This window comes from Arabidopsis thaliana (genome assembly GCF_000001735.4).
Source record: "Arabidopsis thaliana chromosome 1 sequence".
Classification (NCBI taxonomy): Eukaryota; Viridiplantae; Streptophyta; class Magnoliopsida; order Brassicales; family Brassicaceae; genus Arabidopsis; species Arabidopsis thaliana.
The window spans coordinates 11,610,110-11,625,001 of NC_003070.9; the positions used below are offsets into that span (position 1 = coordinate 11,610,110).

The following is a 14,892-nucleotide window of genomic DNA, read 5'->3' on the forward strand; positions in this document are numbered from 1 at the left end:
CCGTGAATGTTTTCTCCATCACCATTTCCTTCACTATCTCCATCTCATCTCCATCTAATCTCCATCACCGTCTCCCCACCATATTCATCTCGGTTCCACCGTCGTAAATTTATGGACGGAAGTTTACTTACGGGAATGATGATACATGGGATTCAAAGTGTCGACGGCGGAGATGAATGAGGAGGAGCAGATTGGACACCGTTAAAGACGAGATCTTGGTGGTATGTGCCTTGCAAAGTCTGATGTCGGGCACACGTCGATCTCTTTTGGTGGTGAATTCAATCTGGTTGGTGAAATAGGAAATTGAATTTGTTCCCAAAAATAAACGGATCCCGAATATCCGCGGATATCCAGTTTTTTCACGGATATTCGAAATCCGGATATCCGAGGTTTACGGATCCGGATGCGGATCCTAAAACTACATATCCGCCGGATACGGATACGGATCCGGATACTCCAAAAAACCCGGATATCCGGATCCGTAACAGGCCTAATCGTAGGTTGGTAAATTCTAGAAAAATAAGAGATATAAAAACTATATAGTTGTGACATATTCATTATTCAATATGAGCCATGGCTACACAAACTATATAGTTGTGACATTTTCATTATTCAATATGAGCCATGGCTACACAAACTATATAGCTGTGACATATCATACACAGAATAATATTCCCATGAATGCATGTATATATAGATCCTTTGGTTTTCCACCGAATAGTACAAACGTGTATATGATAAAAGTTTAGTCTTGAATTTTATAGATCTTACAAGATTGGGAAGACAGCCGTTTTCGGTACCAACTAAACCCGTAGTCACGGCCGGTCCATCTTAATATGCTGTCTAAAGCCCAAAAAATAAAAACTGGCCCATTATAAAACAAAGTTGAAAAAAATTGCGAGGTACAATTTATCAACTAAGTATTCTTCATCCGTCTAGACATCAAAAGAGTTCTAACTCTCTCCAAGAGATATCGATCTAGTGTTCTTTCTTAAGCCAATCGAAATGTTATTTATCCATCCTCAAATTAGCCAATTCCAAATATTGTTTTCAAATTATAGCCTTTTCCAAAGATTGTGTTTTCAATGAATAATTGTAGAAATTTAATTTTGATAGTTTTTTTATAAGAAAACTACGCAAAAAGTCCAGACTTAATATCCAAGGTGATATCTTTTCCAAGTCAATAGTTCATTGACTATTATGCGTATCTTCTATGTTTTAAAATAAAATAAATTTTGCTAGTTTAGAAATGTGATAATTATTGGAAGTATATCAATGGAATTTTTTATATCTCATTTAGTATGTCTAATTTTGAAAGTTATCTGTATTGAAAATGATTAAATATTCTTACCCTTATAAACCATATATCACTTCAAAATTTATGCTATTGTAGTATTGTTTATAGAAAAACGGAAAAATAAAAATCATTACAAATAAACGCGGCAATGAAACAGAAAAAATAAAAACCATTAAAAATAATCGCGGCAAATTTAAATAACGGCTATCGAAATAATGAAAATTATTTTTTGTTAACAAACATTTTTCTGGAGAAAGTTTTTAAAAATTGATTAAATATTCTTATAACTTTGTAAAATAATATTTTCAAAAACTTCTAAACTATCCTCAACTAATAAAATTTTATTTGCCACTTGCAATACAACTAAAACTTTGTTAGACCTTGTACGCAATAAAGAAAATATTTTTCAATGTCGATAGCTATCTCCATTCCAATGGCCCCCCTAGTCTATTCATCGATTCACAATCTTATCAATCATGTTCCGTCAATACACACTTTTCTAATTTCAACAATTTTATAATTGTTGCCCTCGTTACATTTAATTGTAATATTTTTGTTCTCCTCATGATAATATTATTCCATTATTGTATTCGACCATATCTATCTGCGTGTATTGACCGCCTCTTCAATTAAGTCACCACCCAATAAGATTTCGACGTTGACTGACCGACTTGTAGCTTTAATAAAGCCCACATGATTTGCTTTTCGTCCAAGCAAATTTTTGGTTAGAGAAAGAGGAAAAAAACTCAGGAACCGCCGACTTAAGAATTTCTTCTTCATCATCTCTCCAATATCGCCGATTATATATAAATGACTCTTCGATTCTGTTTCTTCTTCGTCGTCATCGCCGGCTTAGGGTTTTCTCTATAAGCAAATCTTATCTTCTCCTTTTCCTCCGTTTTTTCTGGTCAGCTTTTGCTTTTAGATTACCCTTGTTGCCTGCGATCGATCTGAAAAAAGAGGTCCGTCATGTTCATGTTCATGTTCAGTTTCTTTTCGTTTTGTTTCAATTCTTCTCATGCGATTTGAGGATTTTTTTTTTTATCTTGAATTGTTTTTTTTTGTTGAAGTCGATGATTGTAGATCGGCTTAGATTCGTTTGATTTTGAGTGGTTTTGTGTTGTTTTGATTGAGTTTTTGGATGATTCGTGTGATTATGCTTACGATCTGTGTTTTTTCGTCTCTGATTTTAGTTTATTTTGAAAATCAGTGAAACTGCGATTGATTTGGTTCGATTTGTGGATTTTGTGAAGCAACAGAGCTATTTTGACTTGAGAGATGAATTTTAATTTTTATTGAAAGCTAAAAAGTTGCTGGTTTGGATGTTGCAGGAACTTTATCTTGCTGACGGCTGTTATAAAAAGACGTGGCATTTCTTCTCTGATTGTGTTTATTTTTATGACGGAGAAGATGAACACACTTGTAATCTATCAGACTCTAACTGTTACTGTTGGGTGAGTTTCAAGCTCATGGCTTGGGTTTATTGTTCTCATTTTTCTGTGTTGGTGATTGGGTTTACTTGTTTTTGTTGGTTTGTTTCTGTGTTTATCTTTAGTGTCTCATAGGATCGTTCTTGTTGAGTGTGATGTTCATTTCTTATTGCTTCATTCCTATGTAGGTTGATTTGTACCTTCCGTCTTTGTAATGGATCTTTGTGCTCTTTATAACACAAGATACAACAAGAAGTAATGAAAGACTGTTCATAATGTTACTTACTGATGGAAATTGTAGCAAATGTCTTTTGTGAAGGAATGATATTACAGGATCATAGGTCTCATATAGTTATGCTGATTCTTTCTTGTTTACTGATTCTTTATCATGTAAACTGTGAGGAGTTTTTGTTTGACTCTATTCTCTGTAATATAGTTGTTCAATATTTTAAGCCTTTTCCATTTCTTTTGTGCAGTGTTTTCTAATGCTGTCGGCAAGACACTATCTTTAGGACTGCTAGGGAGTTTAGAGGTTACACAGTTGACTTTTTCTATCAAGGTTATAGGTTTAGTATTGTTAATATATAGAAATGGAAGCCAAGATCGTCAAGGTGTTGGATAGTAGTAGGTGTGAAGATGGATTCGGAAAAAAGAGGAAGCGCGCAGCAAGCTATGCTGCATATGTTACTGGAGTTTCGTGTGCAAAGCTGCAAAATGTGCCCCCACCGAACGGGCAGTGCCAAATTCCTGACAAAAGAAGAAGGCTGGAAGGTGAAAACAAGCTTAGCGCTTACGAGAATCGCTCTGGGAAGGCGCTGGTCAGATATTACACTTATTTTAAGAAGACTGGAATCGCTAAACGTGTTATGATGTATGAGAATGGCGAATGGAATGATTTGCCTGAGCACGTTATATGCGCCATCCAGAATGAATTAGAAGAAAAGAGCGCCGCAATTGAGTTCAAGTTATGCGGTCACAGTTTTATTTTGGACTTCTTGCACATGCAAAGACTAGACATGGAAACAGGAGCAAAAACCCCTCTTGCATGGATTGACAATGCAGGAAAGTGCTTTTTCCCTGAAATTTATGAGAGTGATGAAAGGACCAATTACTGCCATCATAAATGTGTGGAAGACCCAAAACAGAATGCTCCTCATGATATCAAACTTCGCCTAGAGATTGATGTTAATGGTGGCGAGACACCGAGGTTAAATTTGGAGGAGTGCAGTGATGAGTCTGGTGATAATATGATGGACGATGTTCCCCTTGCTCAACGATCTTCAAATGAGCACTATGACGAGGCTACGGAGGATAGCTGCAGCCGCAAGCTCGAAGCTGCTGTTTCGAAATGGGATGAGACTGATGCTATAGTCGTCTCTGGTGCCAAGCTTACGGGAAGCGAAGTACTTGATAAAGATGCAGTAAAAAAAATGTTTGCTGTAGGCACAGCTTCTCTAGGACATGTACCAGTGCTGGATGTGGGCCGTTTTTCCAGTGAGATTGCTGAAGCTCGTCTAGCACTTTTCCAGAAGCAGGTTGAGATCACTAAGAAACATCGAGGGGATGCAAACGTTAGGTATGCCTGGCTTCCTGCAAAGAGGGAAGTTTTATCAGCAGTGATGATGCAAGGACTTGGAGTTGGTGGAGCATTTATCAGAAAGTCCATCTATGGTGTTGGGATCCATTTAACCGCTGCAGACTGCCCTTATTTCAGGTATTTGCCTCGTATTCATCTGTTTTTTTCATGTTTAGATCGTATATTTTACCTTCCTCTGCAATAGGTTCTTTGTGTGTCAAGTACTAACTATGAACTTGTTTACAGTGCTAGATACTGTGATGTTGACGAAAACGGAGTACGTTACATGGTTTTATGCCGTGTGATTATGGGGAATATGGAGCTTCTTCGTGGTGATAAAGCTCAGTTCTTTTCTGGTGGAGAAGAATATGACAATGGAGTCGATGACATTGAGAGTCCAAAGAATTACATTGTCTGGAACATCAATATGAACACACATATATTCCCGGAATTTGTTGTTAGGTTCAAGCTGTCTAATCTCCCCAATGCTGAAGGTGATTAGTTTGTTCTTTTTTTTGTTCCTCACATTCTATCTTCCCCCATTCAAATCAACTGATGACGCATTGAAAGGGAGACAGCTTAGAGATCTGGCTGAAGCTCAGGTCTCAACTGATAAATTTAGAAAAAAAAGTTCCATGTGTGATAATGATAAACCTAACGACCTCCGGTGTTATAACACATTTGGGTTTCAAGAGACAAGTCTCTGATTCATCATCCGGGGGTCGGATGTGATACTCACGCCTTAATGGGTATTTCGATCCATCAAAATTATGTTTTGTGTAGTATTAGAAGTCCGATGACATACACTGGTTTCTGCAGGTAATTTGATTGCTAAGCGTGATAACTCAGGGGTCACTTTGGAAGGACCTAAGGATCTTCCTCCTCAATTGGAGTCAAACGTGAGTTTGGTTACTTCAGTTTTTCTTTGTATGATCTTATTAAAGAAGAGGGACTGAACAACTATATGTGGTGTTGTTGTGTTTAAAAAGCAGGGAGCAAGAGGTTCAGGAAGTGCAAACAGTGTTGGTTCAAGCACTACAAGACCCAAATCTCCATGGATGCCATTTCCTACTCTGTTTGCAGCAATCTCACATAAGGTTGCAGAGAACGACATGTTGTTGATCAATGCTGACTACCAACAACTGAGGGTATAGAAAAAAACTGATTCTGAGAGTTTGCTTTATGATTGGTAATTGCATAAGCTGGAATACATAAGAAATTTGTTGTGCAGGATAAGAAGATGACGAGAGCGGAGTTTGTCAGGAAACTGCGGGTGATTGTAGGAGATGATCTGCTAAGGTCCACCATAACAACCCTTCAAAACCAGGTAAGATAGTAGTAGTAGAGATATTGTTGTTGATCATAAGTTTACTTTGTAAACGGAAATGCTCAACAAAGGTTTTTTGGTTTTAACTTCAGCCAAAGTCGAAGGAGATTCCAGGAAGCATCAGAGACCATGAAGAAGGTGCAGGTGGATTGTAAGTAAAGTGGATGATGATGATGACGAATATCAAAAGGAAGCTGCTTTTTATCTATCTACCTGCCTTTGTGGTTCTCCTTTTGACTTTTTCTAATTTTAGACTTTTGGTTTTGGGTCGGGTCGTTGGTAGAGTTTAAAATGTGTCGACTTTTCTTTCTGTCGTGAAAAATCGTACTATATTATATGATTCTACTTAGTCAATGATGTCGTTGGGTCTTTGTTTCTTTAGCTGCAAGCAAAACATTGTTGTGGAAGTCGTTGAATCTTGACGAAAATTTGGTCGTTAAGCCTATCGCGTGAAACTTTTCTTCACTATACTTTTTCTCATTATTCTGTTAGCTTTATTAGATGCCTCACATTTGTGTGAAGGATTATTTAAGAGTATGATAACTGGTCACCTCTGGGTTCCTTTGACACTTGTGTACTACGGGTAAATCAAGACTAGAGGAATACCAGGAGAAAATAGTGTTGGTCCTCTCCTCCCCTTTAGAGCTCTATATGATGCGCACTGAGTAAGCTTGGCCTCTGACGATGAGAAGCTAGTGGATATCTCGATATTCTAGGTCCAATCAGTTCGATTTTATGGAGTCTCTGTGGAGTAGAGTAAACGGTCAGTTTGGGATCTCTTTCTCTATAACAGCGATTTGGAATCTGATCCGAGTGGTTCACCCAAAAGTACAATGGTTCTGGCTGTTTTCTTTTCATGGTTATAATCTGAAGCATTATTTTATTCCTTTTTGTTTGTGTTGTGAGTCGGCATTTTAGCTTTAAACGAATTTAAAACCGAGGAATTGATGATGAGCCTAACTCTTGCATATTACAGAGGATTGGAGCCATGTATCTTTCACTTGGACTTCGTACTACAACTATGACAGCTCACTACCTTTACAAGATTCGGGGCTCTCATCTACCTTTAATGAGCTTATATGTACATTGTCTAGCCTCGACGCTCTGTAAGCTAGTGACCCAAGCAATCCTCAATGATTTATGGCGTGATTGGGAATCAGAGACTCCATGGAGAGCCGGTATATACTCGTGTTTTCGACATAATCCACAATGGCAAAGCCGGTAGACAGGAAGTTCCTATCAACAACAAACGATCCTTCAAATGTTCCAAGATCGGAATAGAAACATCTTTTGTCTTCTATAGAACCAAGACTCAGCTTCTCCTTCGAGAAGACTGTCCAAGATTCATCTTTTCACACACTTCCTGAACAAAGAAATCTTCTAGCTAGCCATGAGATCCATGATCGCAGTTCACCATCAACGGCATTGAAGGTGGGAAATCCCTCAAGACACATTGCGATTGCTTCGATCCTTAATCACGAGCGCACCATTGATAGAATTTAGAACTATAAACCCTATCCTTTAACTCTCTGTACTTCTCTATTGATCAACAATGGTGAATACAAGAACTCTAATTCCTAACTATACCATGACAGACACGCAGCTCTAACTCTAACGAACTCGCAGGTTTGTTGTTACACGTAAAAATTGATCACGCAGGATTTCCTCTTTCTTTCCCACATGTGCTCTTATCATTAGGTTCGTGAAACCTGTAGCAATAGAGCTACAAATGTACGTATCTTTTACAATAACACTAGGATTAAACCCGCGGTTTACCGCGGGAGATTTTTTATTTAAACAGTTGTCAAAATAGTATTTGAATTATATAATTTAGTTTAACCCGTGTTGCGTCCAATTTAGTATTGTAATTATAATTTTAGATGTGTCAAAGGTCATTAACAATTCCATTTTACTCATTCTCTATTAAATAAATACAAATTCTAACCCGCTTTTGCAGGTCGGTATTTGTTTTTAATTTTGACCAAGAAATCATCCATCAAATGATTGATTTGGAAATAACTTTGATTTGGAAAGTCTTAATGGACAGTTAAGATTGTTAGTTTAAATAATATCCGGAAAATGTGTGATTTTACAAAATTTTGATATATCGAATATTGATTTTTAAATACAATTTCTTTCCATATACATAATTATGAATTATTGTAAATTCTAATCCGCTCCATTACTTGATTCGCGAGCTCTTAATATTGTTTACCAACATAATATTTTTTCATAATATTTTTAATAAAAAATATGTAAAATTAATAACTATATATTTGGTTTATTTTAGATTGATTTTTTATATTTAGTTATTTGAAATCTTTGAAAAATCAATAAATAGGTGATAAGTATTGAATATAGTGTGTTTAAGAAATATTATTTAAAGTTGAAATATAGTGTGTTTAAGGAATATAGAGCGATGACCAAATTACCCTTGACGATTATGATTAATAATGTACAAAATCCAAAATTAAAATTGAAATTGATGACAAATTAGACTATTTTTCATTTTGTACTTCCCTTTTAATAATAACAGGATTCTCCAACTTGTACTGTATATGTTTTATTTTTAATCGATTTGGTGATTTGATTATATATATATATATATATATATATATATATATATATAAGTTCCATAATGATTTTGGTTGATATATATTTTTTGTTATTAAAAAAGTTCCATAATGACTTTGGTTGATATATATATATATATATATATATATATATCTTGTTATTAAAAAGTTCCATTATTCTACAACTAACAAAATTGTATCTAAAATTGTATCTCGTCGATTGATCACAAACTCGCAGTGGCCTCATTTGATAACCTCATTTGATAACGAGACCGAGTATCTTTTTTTTTTAAGAAAAATTATCAATTATATACAATTACTAAAAAGTTTTTACATCATATGTATACTATTACCCACTTACTAGTTCCTAATAGTTACTAATTTAATCCCGCTTAAGAAGTCCTCGGCCAACTTGCATTAATATTTGCTACAAATACATACATGGTTAGTTGATAGTAATACATACTTGTATAGTAATTATTTTTATTAGTACTTGTACTAGTAACTATTATTACAGAAAATTGTATTTGTAACTATCACTTTTTTTAACATCTGACTTTGTAACTATCACTTTATCACATGTGATTATATAAAACTAAAATAGATTAAACAAAACAAGTTAACAAATAATAATCAAAACATAAGCAAAATATAAGCAATATAAGAGACAAGTGATAAAATGTTCAATTGTACGTTAAAATTTGAGATATTAAAACAAAAATATGATTATTAAATGTGAATTCAACTAACTAATAAGATGTAACAATACAAAAATGAAACAACTGTTGTATTCTAATTATGCCAAATTGAGGCACGAAAACCGATTGGAAAATTAAACATTTTTTTCAATCTTGCCATGAGAAGAGCAATAAAAAGAGTATCAATGAAGTGTGTTCTACATAGTGGTTTTATTGCAATGTTATATGGATACCTCATTGATCCAGTGGATTGGGTTCCATGGAATAGCGGCTTTGGACGTTTGTCTATTTTGGATTATGATGAATGCAAAAACAAAGGCTCATGAACAAATACAAGCAACATAGGGAAGTAGATGTGGTTTTTGTGGATCTAAAGAAAACGGCGAATTTCACAATAAAAACATATAAATAGAGATTTGTGGCTTGGTTCCACCGGAGTTCCGTACGAAAGTGGACTGTGATAATATTGTGAACAATATACTAACATATAACATAAGATACTTTAAGAAAAAATATTTACGAATTCTTAAGCAAAATATATTTGAACAATTTTTTCCACCATTGAAGCCTCCGATACAAAGTTTCGTCTTCCATGAGAGTCTTCCATATCTAATTCGTTTGAAATACTCGTAGATGGTGAATATCATTTTTCTTGTCGAATTAACAAATACAGATTCTTCAAAACCCATACAATCACATGTTATGGTAAGGTTTAAACACATTAGGCCTTGAGGTTTAAGATAATACAACATTCCATAAATTCAATTTGGGCCTTGACTTTAAGATACTACAAACCCATTACATCAGACAACATCTACGATAAAGTTAAATCCAAATTATAAAGAGCAATATAGGAAAGAAAGACTATGTTCTGACTACATCTCGTAAAGTTAACATGTCTCCAACACTCCACTCAAGTTGGAACATATGTAGATTGCAAATGCATAACATGTCCAATCCAAGTTAAAATAAGCACTGTCATTTTTACTTTTATGGGCCTGTGATTGGGCCTTGTAATGGGCTTGAAAATTAATAAATGGTTTTATTATGTTTAGTTAGCTATAGAGAATTTCATCAAATATAAATATTCGAAAAAACAACTAAGAGAATACAAAAAACATGATTAACTTGAATTGACAATTCGTTTTGTTTGTTTCCAACAAATTGACAATTCTTATGTATGAATTTAGGAATTTTTGTCTTTGTAAATAAAATGGGGAAAAAAAGAAAGAAAGAAAGGGAGAAAAGTGATACAGTGACAGGACTGTGAAAGAGGGCACAATAAATGACAAAACCGATTGGGGGGGGAGTTTTGTCGTTGATTGGTCCCCACTGGTACTCGTGACAGTAACTTCGTTTTTTTGACCATTTGGTTAAGGTCCTACCTCCTTCCTCTTGACACGTCACTTCCTTCGCCACCGTCTGACATTTTTCTCAACACCTCTCTCTCTTTTTTTCTGGTCCCTTTTGACTCTTTTTCTAAGTATTGTTTTCGCTATTACTAAGATTATGTTTCGTTTATTGTTTCTTAATCTTAGCCAACCAAAAATTGACTACATTTCTATGTTTATATCATAGTAGTTTTTGTAATCATATTGAGGCTATAAATGGTTATATAGACCGCACCCAAAATCGTATCACAACAGTGTTGAAGCAGTGTCAAAATTTTTACATATACATATATATCTATATATTTTTGTTACTATTTGAACCGTACCGTACTTCTCCCACATCACAAAATGCAGTCACTATTCGGACCTTAATTTTCTTATATCGATTATTAAACTGAACATTCTTAAATCTTAACCAAACAAAAGTAGCTGATTTTATCCCTATTTTTCAAACCTAATAATTTATGTGATAAGGTTCAAGGGAATATTAAAAAGAAATAGTAATGTGGTAGTTTTTGTGTCTAGATTGAATATGCTGTTACTGATTTATATTCTTCAACCAAATTGTTACATATTTCTCTACTCGGTTGAATAGACTATAGTGGATTTAATACACTAGACAAGTTTTTTCTTTGTAATTTACATTTAAAATACAAGTAAAGAGAATGTATATGTATGGTTTAACAAAAACAATTATATATATTTATATATATGTGTGTCAGTGTGTGAATGTATAATTTATGTGTATGAGAGTATATTTTGGTGTGTTTGTAGGTATGTAATTTGGCTGTTTATTTAATACGGAAGGGAGAGAAAGAGGGAGGCGTTGGTTCCCGCGAGAATTTCGCCTTATTATCCGTTGTCCTCTTAGAGAATAATTTATTTTTGTTATATTTGTCTTCTCCACTTTTCTGCATTATTCTTTTCTTTTTCTCTTGTTTTTTTCTTTATACAAAAAAAACTCTACAGAAATTTTATACACCTACTAAACTATCATCAGTTCATTACATTAATTAAAGAAACAATGTCTCTACGTCAAATATTAGTAAATTGATTGACATTACTGAATTAATTTATTAATATTCTGCAAAAATTATATATACCATAGTTTCATGAAATCTTTTCACACATTGACGTTTGAATTAACGTTGATAGGACCCACAACACAGCTTCTTCCCATGCAAAAAGTTCCTCGAGCTACTCAATTAAACACTGCAAACTTCATGAAAATAGTCTCTTCCTTTGCTCTTTAATTTTCACTTTTTTTTGTTTTGTTTTACACTTCTTGGTTAAAAGTTTGTTTTTACATTTAGTTTCATAGTTCCTATCTTCTTCTACTGTATAGCATAAGATTATACATGTGTTGACAATAGATATAATGATACTGTACATGTAGGAAGAAAGTGTTCAAAAAATTCAAAATGCAAACTCATAATAGTCTTGTTTTTGTACTTTTTGGAATTACAGGCTATATATTGAAAAGAAAATAGAGAAAGGAATAAGAAAGAGATGTCTCTTGAAGGGTGAAAACAAGGAGCGTCAACTTTACTGGTCACTTTCTTGTTTATCAGTATAACACCTTTGCAACATTTGGCAATATCGGATCTGACGGCTGACAGAGCAGCAGAGAGCCAACAATCGAACCGTTATGATTACGACACGTGGATGAGTGAGTGTTTGTACGAAAGATCCAAAGTTGAAATGATAATGTAATGATGGTTTAATAATATATGCTTTTGACATTCTGTGGACTTCGTGCTCTTCTGTTCGTACGACAGTAAATAATTTCGACCAGTGTTTCAGTCTTTGCCTCAAACGCAGAGAAGAAAGAGAGAGAGTGACAGAAGCAAGCTCAAAATATAATTATACTATTACAATTTACATATATGAAAAATGTTTTATTTCTTTTAGCTTTTTAACAAAAATATATAGCTCATGTAACTATTACTTCATGTCAAGGGAAAAAAGAGTTTACTTAAATATACATAAATTTGGTTATCTCTAGCTATCAAAGGGAGATGATTTCGATTTTTAGGCAACATTGTTACTAGTCATTGAGTTGCTAAATATAATTGCAAACTTTCTTTTTTGACTCAAAAAGTATAATTTCAAACTTTAGTAGTACACTTTATTTTATGAAATTGTATGATTAAAGTGATAATAATTTAAGAGGAAAGTCAATAAATTTTGGGGTAGCCCAATGAGAAAGGACAGATGAAAGACTTTTAGCTAGGGAGAGAGAATAAGACCAATTGTTCTCTTTTTCCCATAATTCTCCTTCTGATTCTTATGGATCTACTAATTTGTGCCATCTCTCTTTATGTCATTAACATATGCATACATATTATCATAAGATGATTCATCATCTTAGCACCAAAAACTTTGAACGTTTATATACATGTAAAAGAAACTAATCAAAGTTTGTGTTGACTATATGATTAGCTAGTTTTTAGAATGTAAATCTATTGCAGCTTATATAAATATAAGTTTTGTTTGCAAAATAAGTATATGTGATAGCATTTAATAGTTTTGATGAGTGGGTGGGTGTATGTTGCAATTATTGGTGAATGATTACTACCTTTTGCATGCCTTTTATATTCTGTTTTGCTTTCGGAACTTGAAAACGATAATAATAATTTTAAATATATAATGTTTGGGATGTTTCACGTTGCACGTGACATGACAATGACACAAGGCCGTGTTTCAATTGTCAAATGCGACTACCCATACAATGTGAAGACAACCATACTTTCAATTGTCAAATTCTTAGTTATTTTCTTCAAGAATTTGAATGATTTTGAGTTTTCCAATCTATATTTTGGTTTATGAATAGTTCGTAGATCATTTGTCGAGTACATATTAGTTGCCCAATGATAGTTAAATCTTACATAGTAACTAAGGAAGTAAATGGTGTCCCAAAAATTTATTTTCGCCAAATTCATTTAGATAGAAGCTAAATTTTGTTGAATTCTATTAAATTCATCTAGATTTAAGAATTATAATAATACCAACTGATACGGAGATATATTCATGTCAATTCTATATACACAAAATATCATATAATAGATAATATTAGAATTCTTAAACATCGATCACATTTTAAAATGTCCCCCCAAAAAAAAATGTCATAAACATCGATCCGGCAAGAGGCCTTGGCACGGTGGAGTTTAGCTCAAATTTGATTATGACATTGTAAATTGTGTTTGCTTTTTTTTCACTGGCGATAGGTTTAGGTCATTCCGGTCAGCATTTGTAAGAGTTATCTTAAATTCTCACTTAAAGTTATTACTATGATCTTATGTACCGGCTACACCTTCACGAGAGCTTATTTAGACACGAACTCGATCGGGTTTGTCATAGGTTAGGTTAACCCAGTCCAAAGTTTTTCCTATTTTAAGCAAGTTTTTAGTCATTTTTAACCAAAGTTTTCCTCTCACCATGTTGCTTCTTGTTAGATCATTTATTTAAGTTGTGATTAATGGTAGTTTTGATTTGTTCACTCAAACTTTAAACCTTATGCATTTCATGCTTTGAAAATATTACTGAAAATGGTTAAATCAAACATTCATGAGCTTTACAAAACTAACTAATGAGAATTGATGATGATGTTTAGTACTGAACTAATTGGAGTTGTATTGCAATGCTCATTGATTATCTAATTGCAAATAAAATGTCTAATAATTATGTGATAACGGTTAGTACTATGTAAGTAGATTAATCATATTTGTGATATTGAGCTCTGATACAATCCTCACTTGGCCAAGTTTTCAAAACCTTTCTTTGATGACTTGTTCTCCGATCATCTATCAAATTTAAACTTAGTCTATCATTCGATCAGATTTCTCCTAGTTTGAAGTTCGATTCAATTATTATTTTCTCAGTCTATTCGATTAGCCCAAAACTTTTAAAAACAAATTAACCCAGTATTCGATCATTCTTTTGAACATGACTTAGTTGTCCTAACCAAACCAACCTGATATCTTTATTGCAGGATGCAAATGTTAAACATTTTCGGTCTAGTTGTATGAAAAACATAAATTTTCCATTTAATTTTGTTGAAAAGTGCTTTTTTACTCTTTTTAAAAAATAACAGAAACGCTCTTTACTCTTTGTAAATATTATTTTCTAATAAAATTTATATCAACCAAAATAATATTATTATCCAATTAACCTAGACTTAAATTAGTCATATATATTTTCGAATATCAGTGAGTGAAAAACATATAAGGAGCCCAAAATATAAAATATATAGGCACAAATCATCATCATTTTAGTTTTGTTTGAATATTTAACTATGGAATTTCTATTTCCAATTTTAGTATTTGTATCGAAATGATAAAATTACACATAGTAAACTTTATTTAGATAATGAAAACTTTGAAAACAAACGTCTACCGTCAATTCAAATCTAACACCATATCAATTTAGCAATTATTTTATCTCTATTTACTCAGCTAGGTGTTGGTCATTTTCACTGTCGCATATGGATGGCAATCGTCATGCTTAATATAATTATGTGTGCTCGAGGAAGACAAAATGCTGAGAATAGAGTGTTGACGACTAAGGAAACATCAAAAACCTAAGTGAAAGCAATGAACTA

At 33.4% G+C, this 14,892-nt stretch overlaps 2 protein-coding genes across 7 annotated transcripts; both read left to right on the forward strand.

Moving 5' to 3' along the window:
• The first annotated feature begins 4 nt into the window (after positions 1-4).
• On the forward strand, positions 5-516 carry AT1G32225 (uncharacterized protein). The gene has a single exon (NM_001160915.1). The coding sequence runs from the start codon at positions 7-9 to the stop codon at positions 178-180; it is 174 nt and encodes a 57-aa protein (NP_001154387.1). The 5' UTR covers positions 5-6; the 3' UTR covers positions 181-516.
• A 1,265-nt stretch (positions 517-1,781) lies between these two features.
• Positions 1,782-7,310, forward strand: RCD1 (WWE protein-protein interaction domain protein family). Of its 6 annotated transcripts, none has more exons than NM_179408.3 (8): positions 1,782-2,259; positions 2,629-2,751; positions 3,204-4,441; positions 4,550-4,797; positions 5,123-5,202; positions 5,296-5,451; positions 5,535-5,630; positions 5,723-6,109. In NM_179408.3, exons 3-8 carry the CDS (start codon positions 3,318-3,320, stop codon positions 5,783-5,785), a joined length of 1,767 nt encoding a protein of 588 aa, NP_849739.1. In that variant the 5' UTR covers positions 1,782-2,259; positions 2,629-2,751; positions 3,204-3,317; the 3' UTR covers positions 5,786-6,109. The 6 variants fall into 6 exon arrangements, with proteins under 6 accessions (NP_849739.1, NP_001320331.1, NP_001320332.1 ...); NM_001332998.1 differs by having other exon boundaries at positions 1,819-2,259; positions 2,629-3,068; NM_001332999.1 differs by having other exon boundaries at positions 1,888-2,259; positions 2,629-2,982.
• Positions 7,311-14,892: the final 7,582 nt, after the last annotated feature.

Bases quoted from the DNA above. Each gene is read 5' to 3' on its own strand.
- AT1G32225 (NM_001160915.1), top strand. From the start codon at position 7: ATGTTTTCTCCATCACCATTTCCTTCACTATCTCCATCTCATCTCCAT.
- RCD1 (NM_102956.3), top strand. From the start codon at position 3,318: ATGGAAGCCAAGATCGTCAAGGTGTTGGATAGTAGTAGGTGTGAAGAT. The intron at 4,442-4,549 runs GTATTTGCCTCG...ACTTGTTTACAG, and splicing joins GCAGACTGCCCTTATTTCAG to TGCTAGATACTGTGATGTTG. The intron at 5,631-5,722 runs GTAAGATAGTAG...TTTTAACTTCAG, and splicing joins TAACAACCCTTCAAAACCAG to CCAAAGTCGAAGGAGATTCC.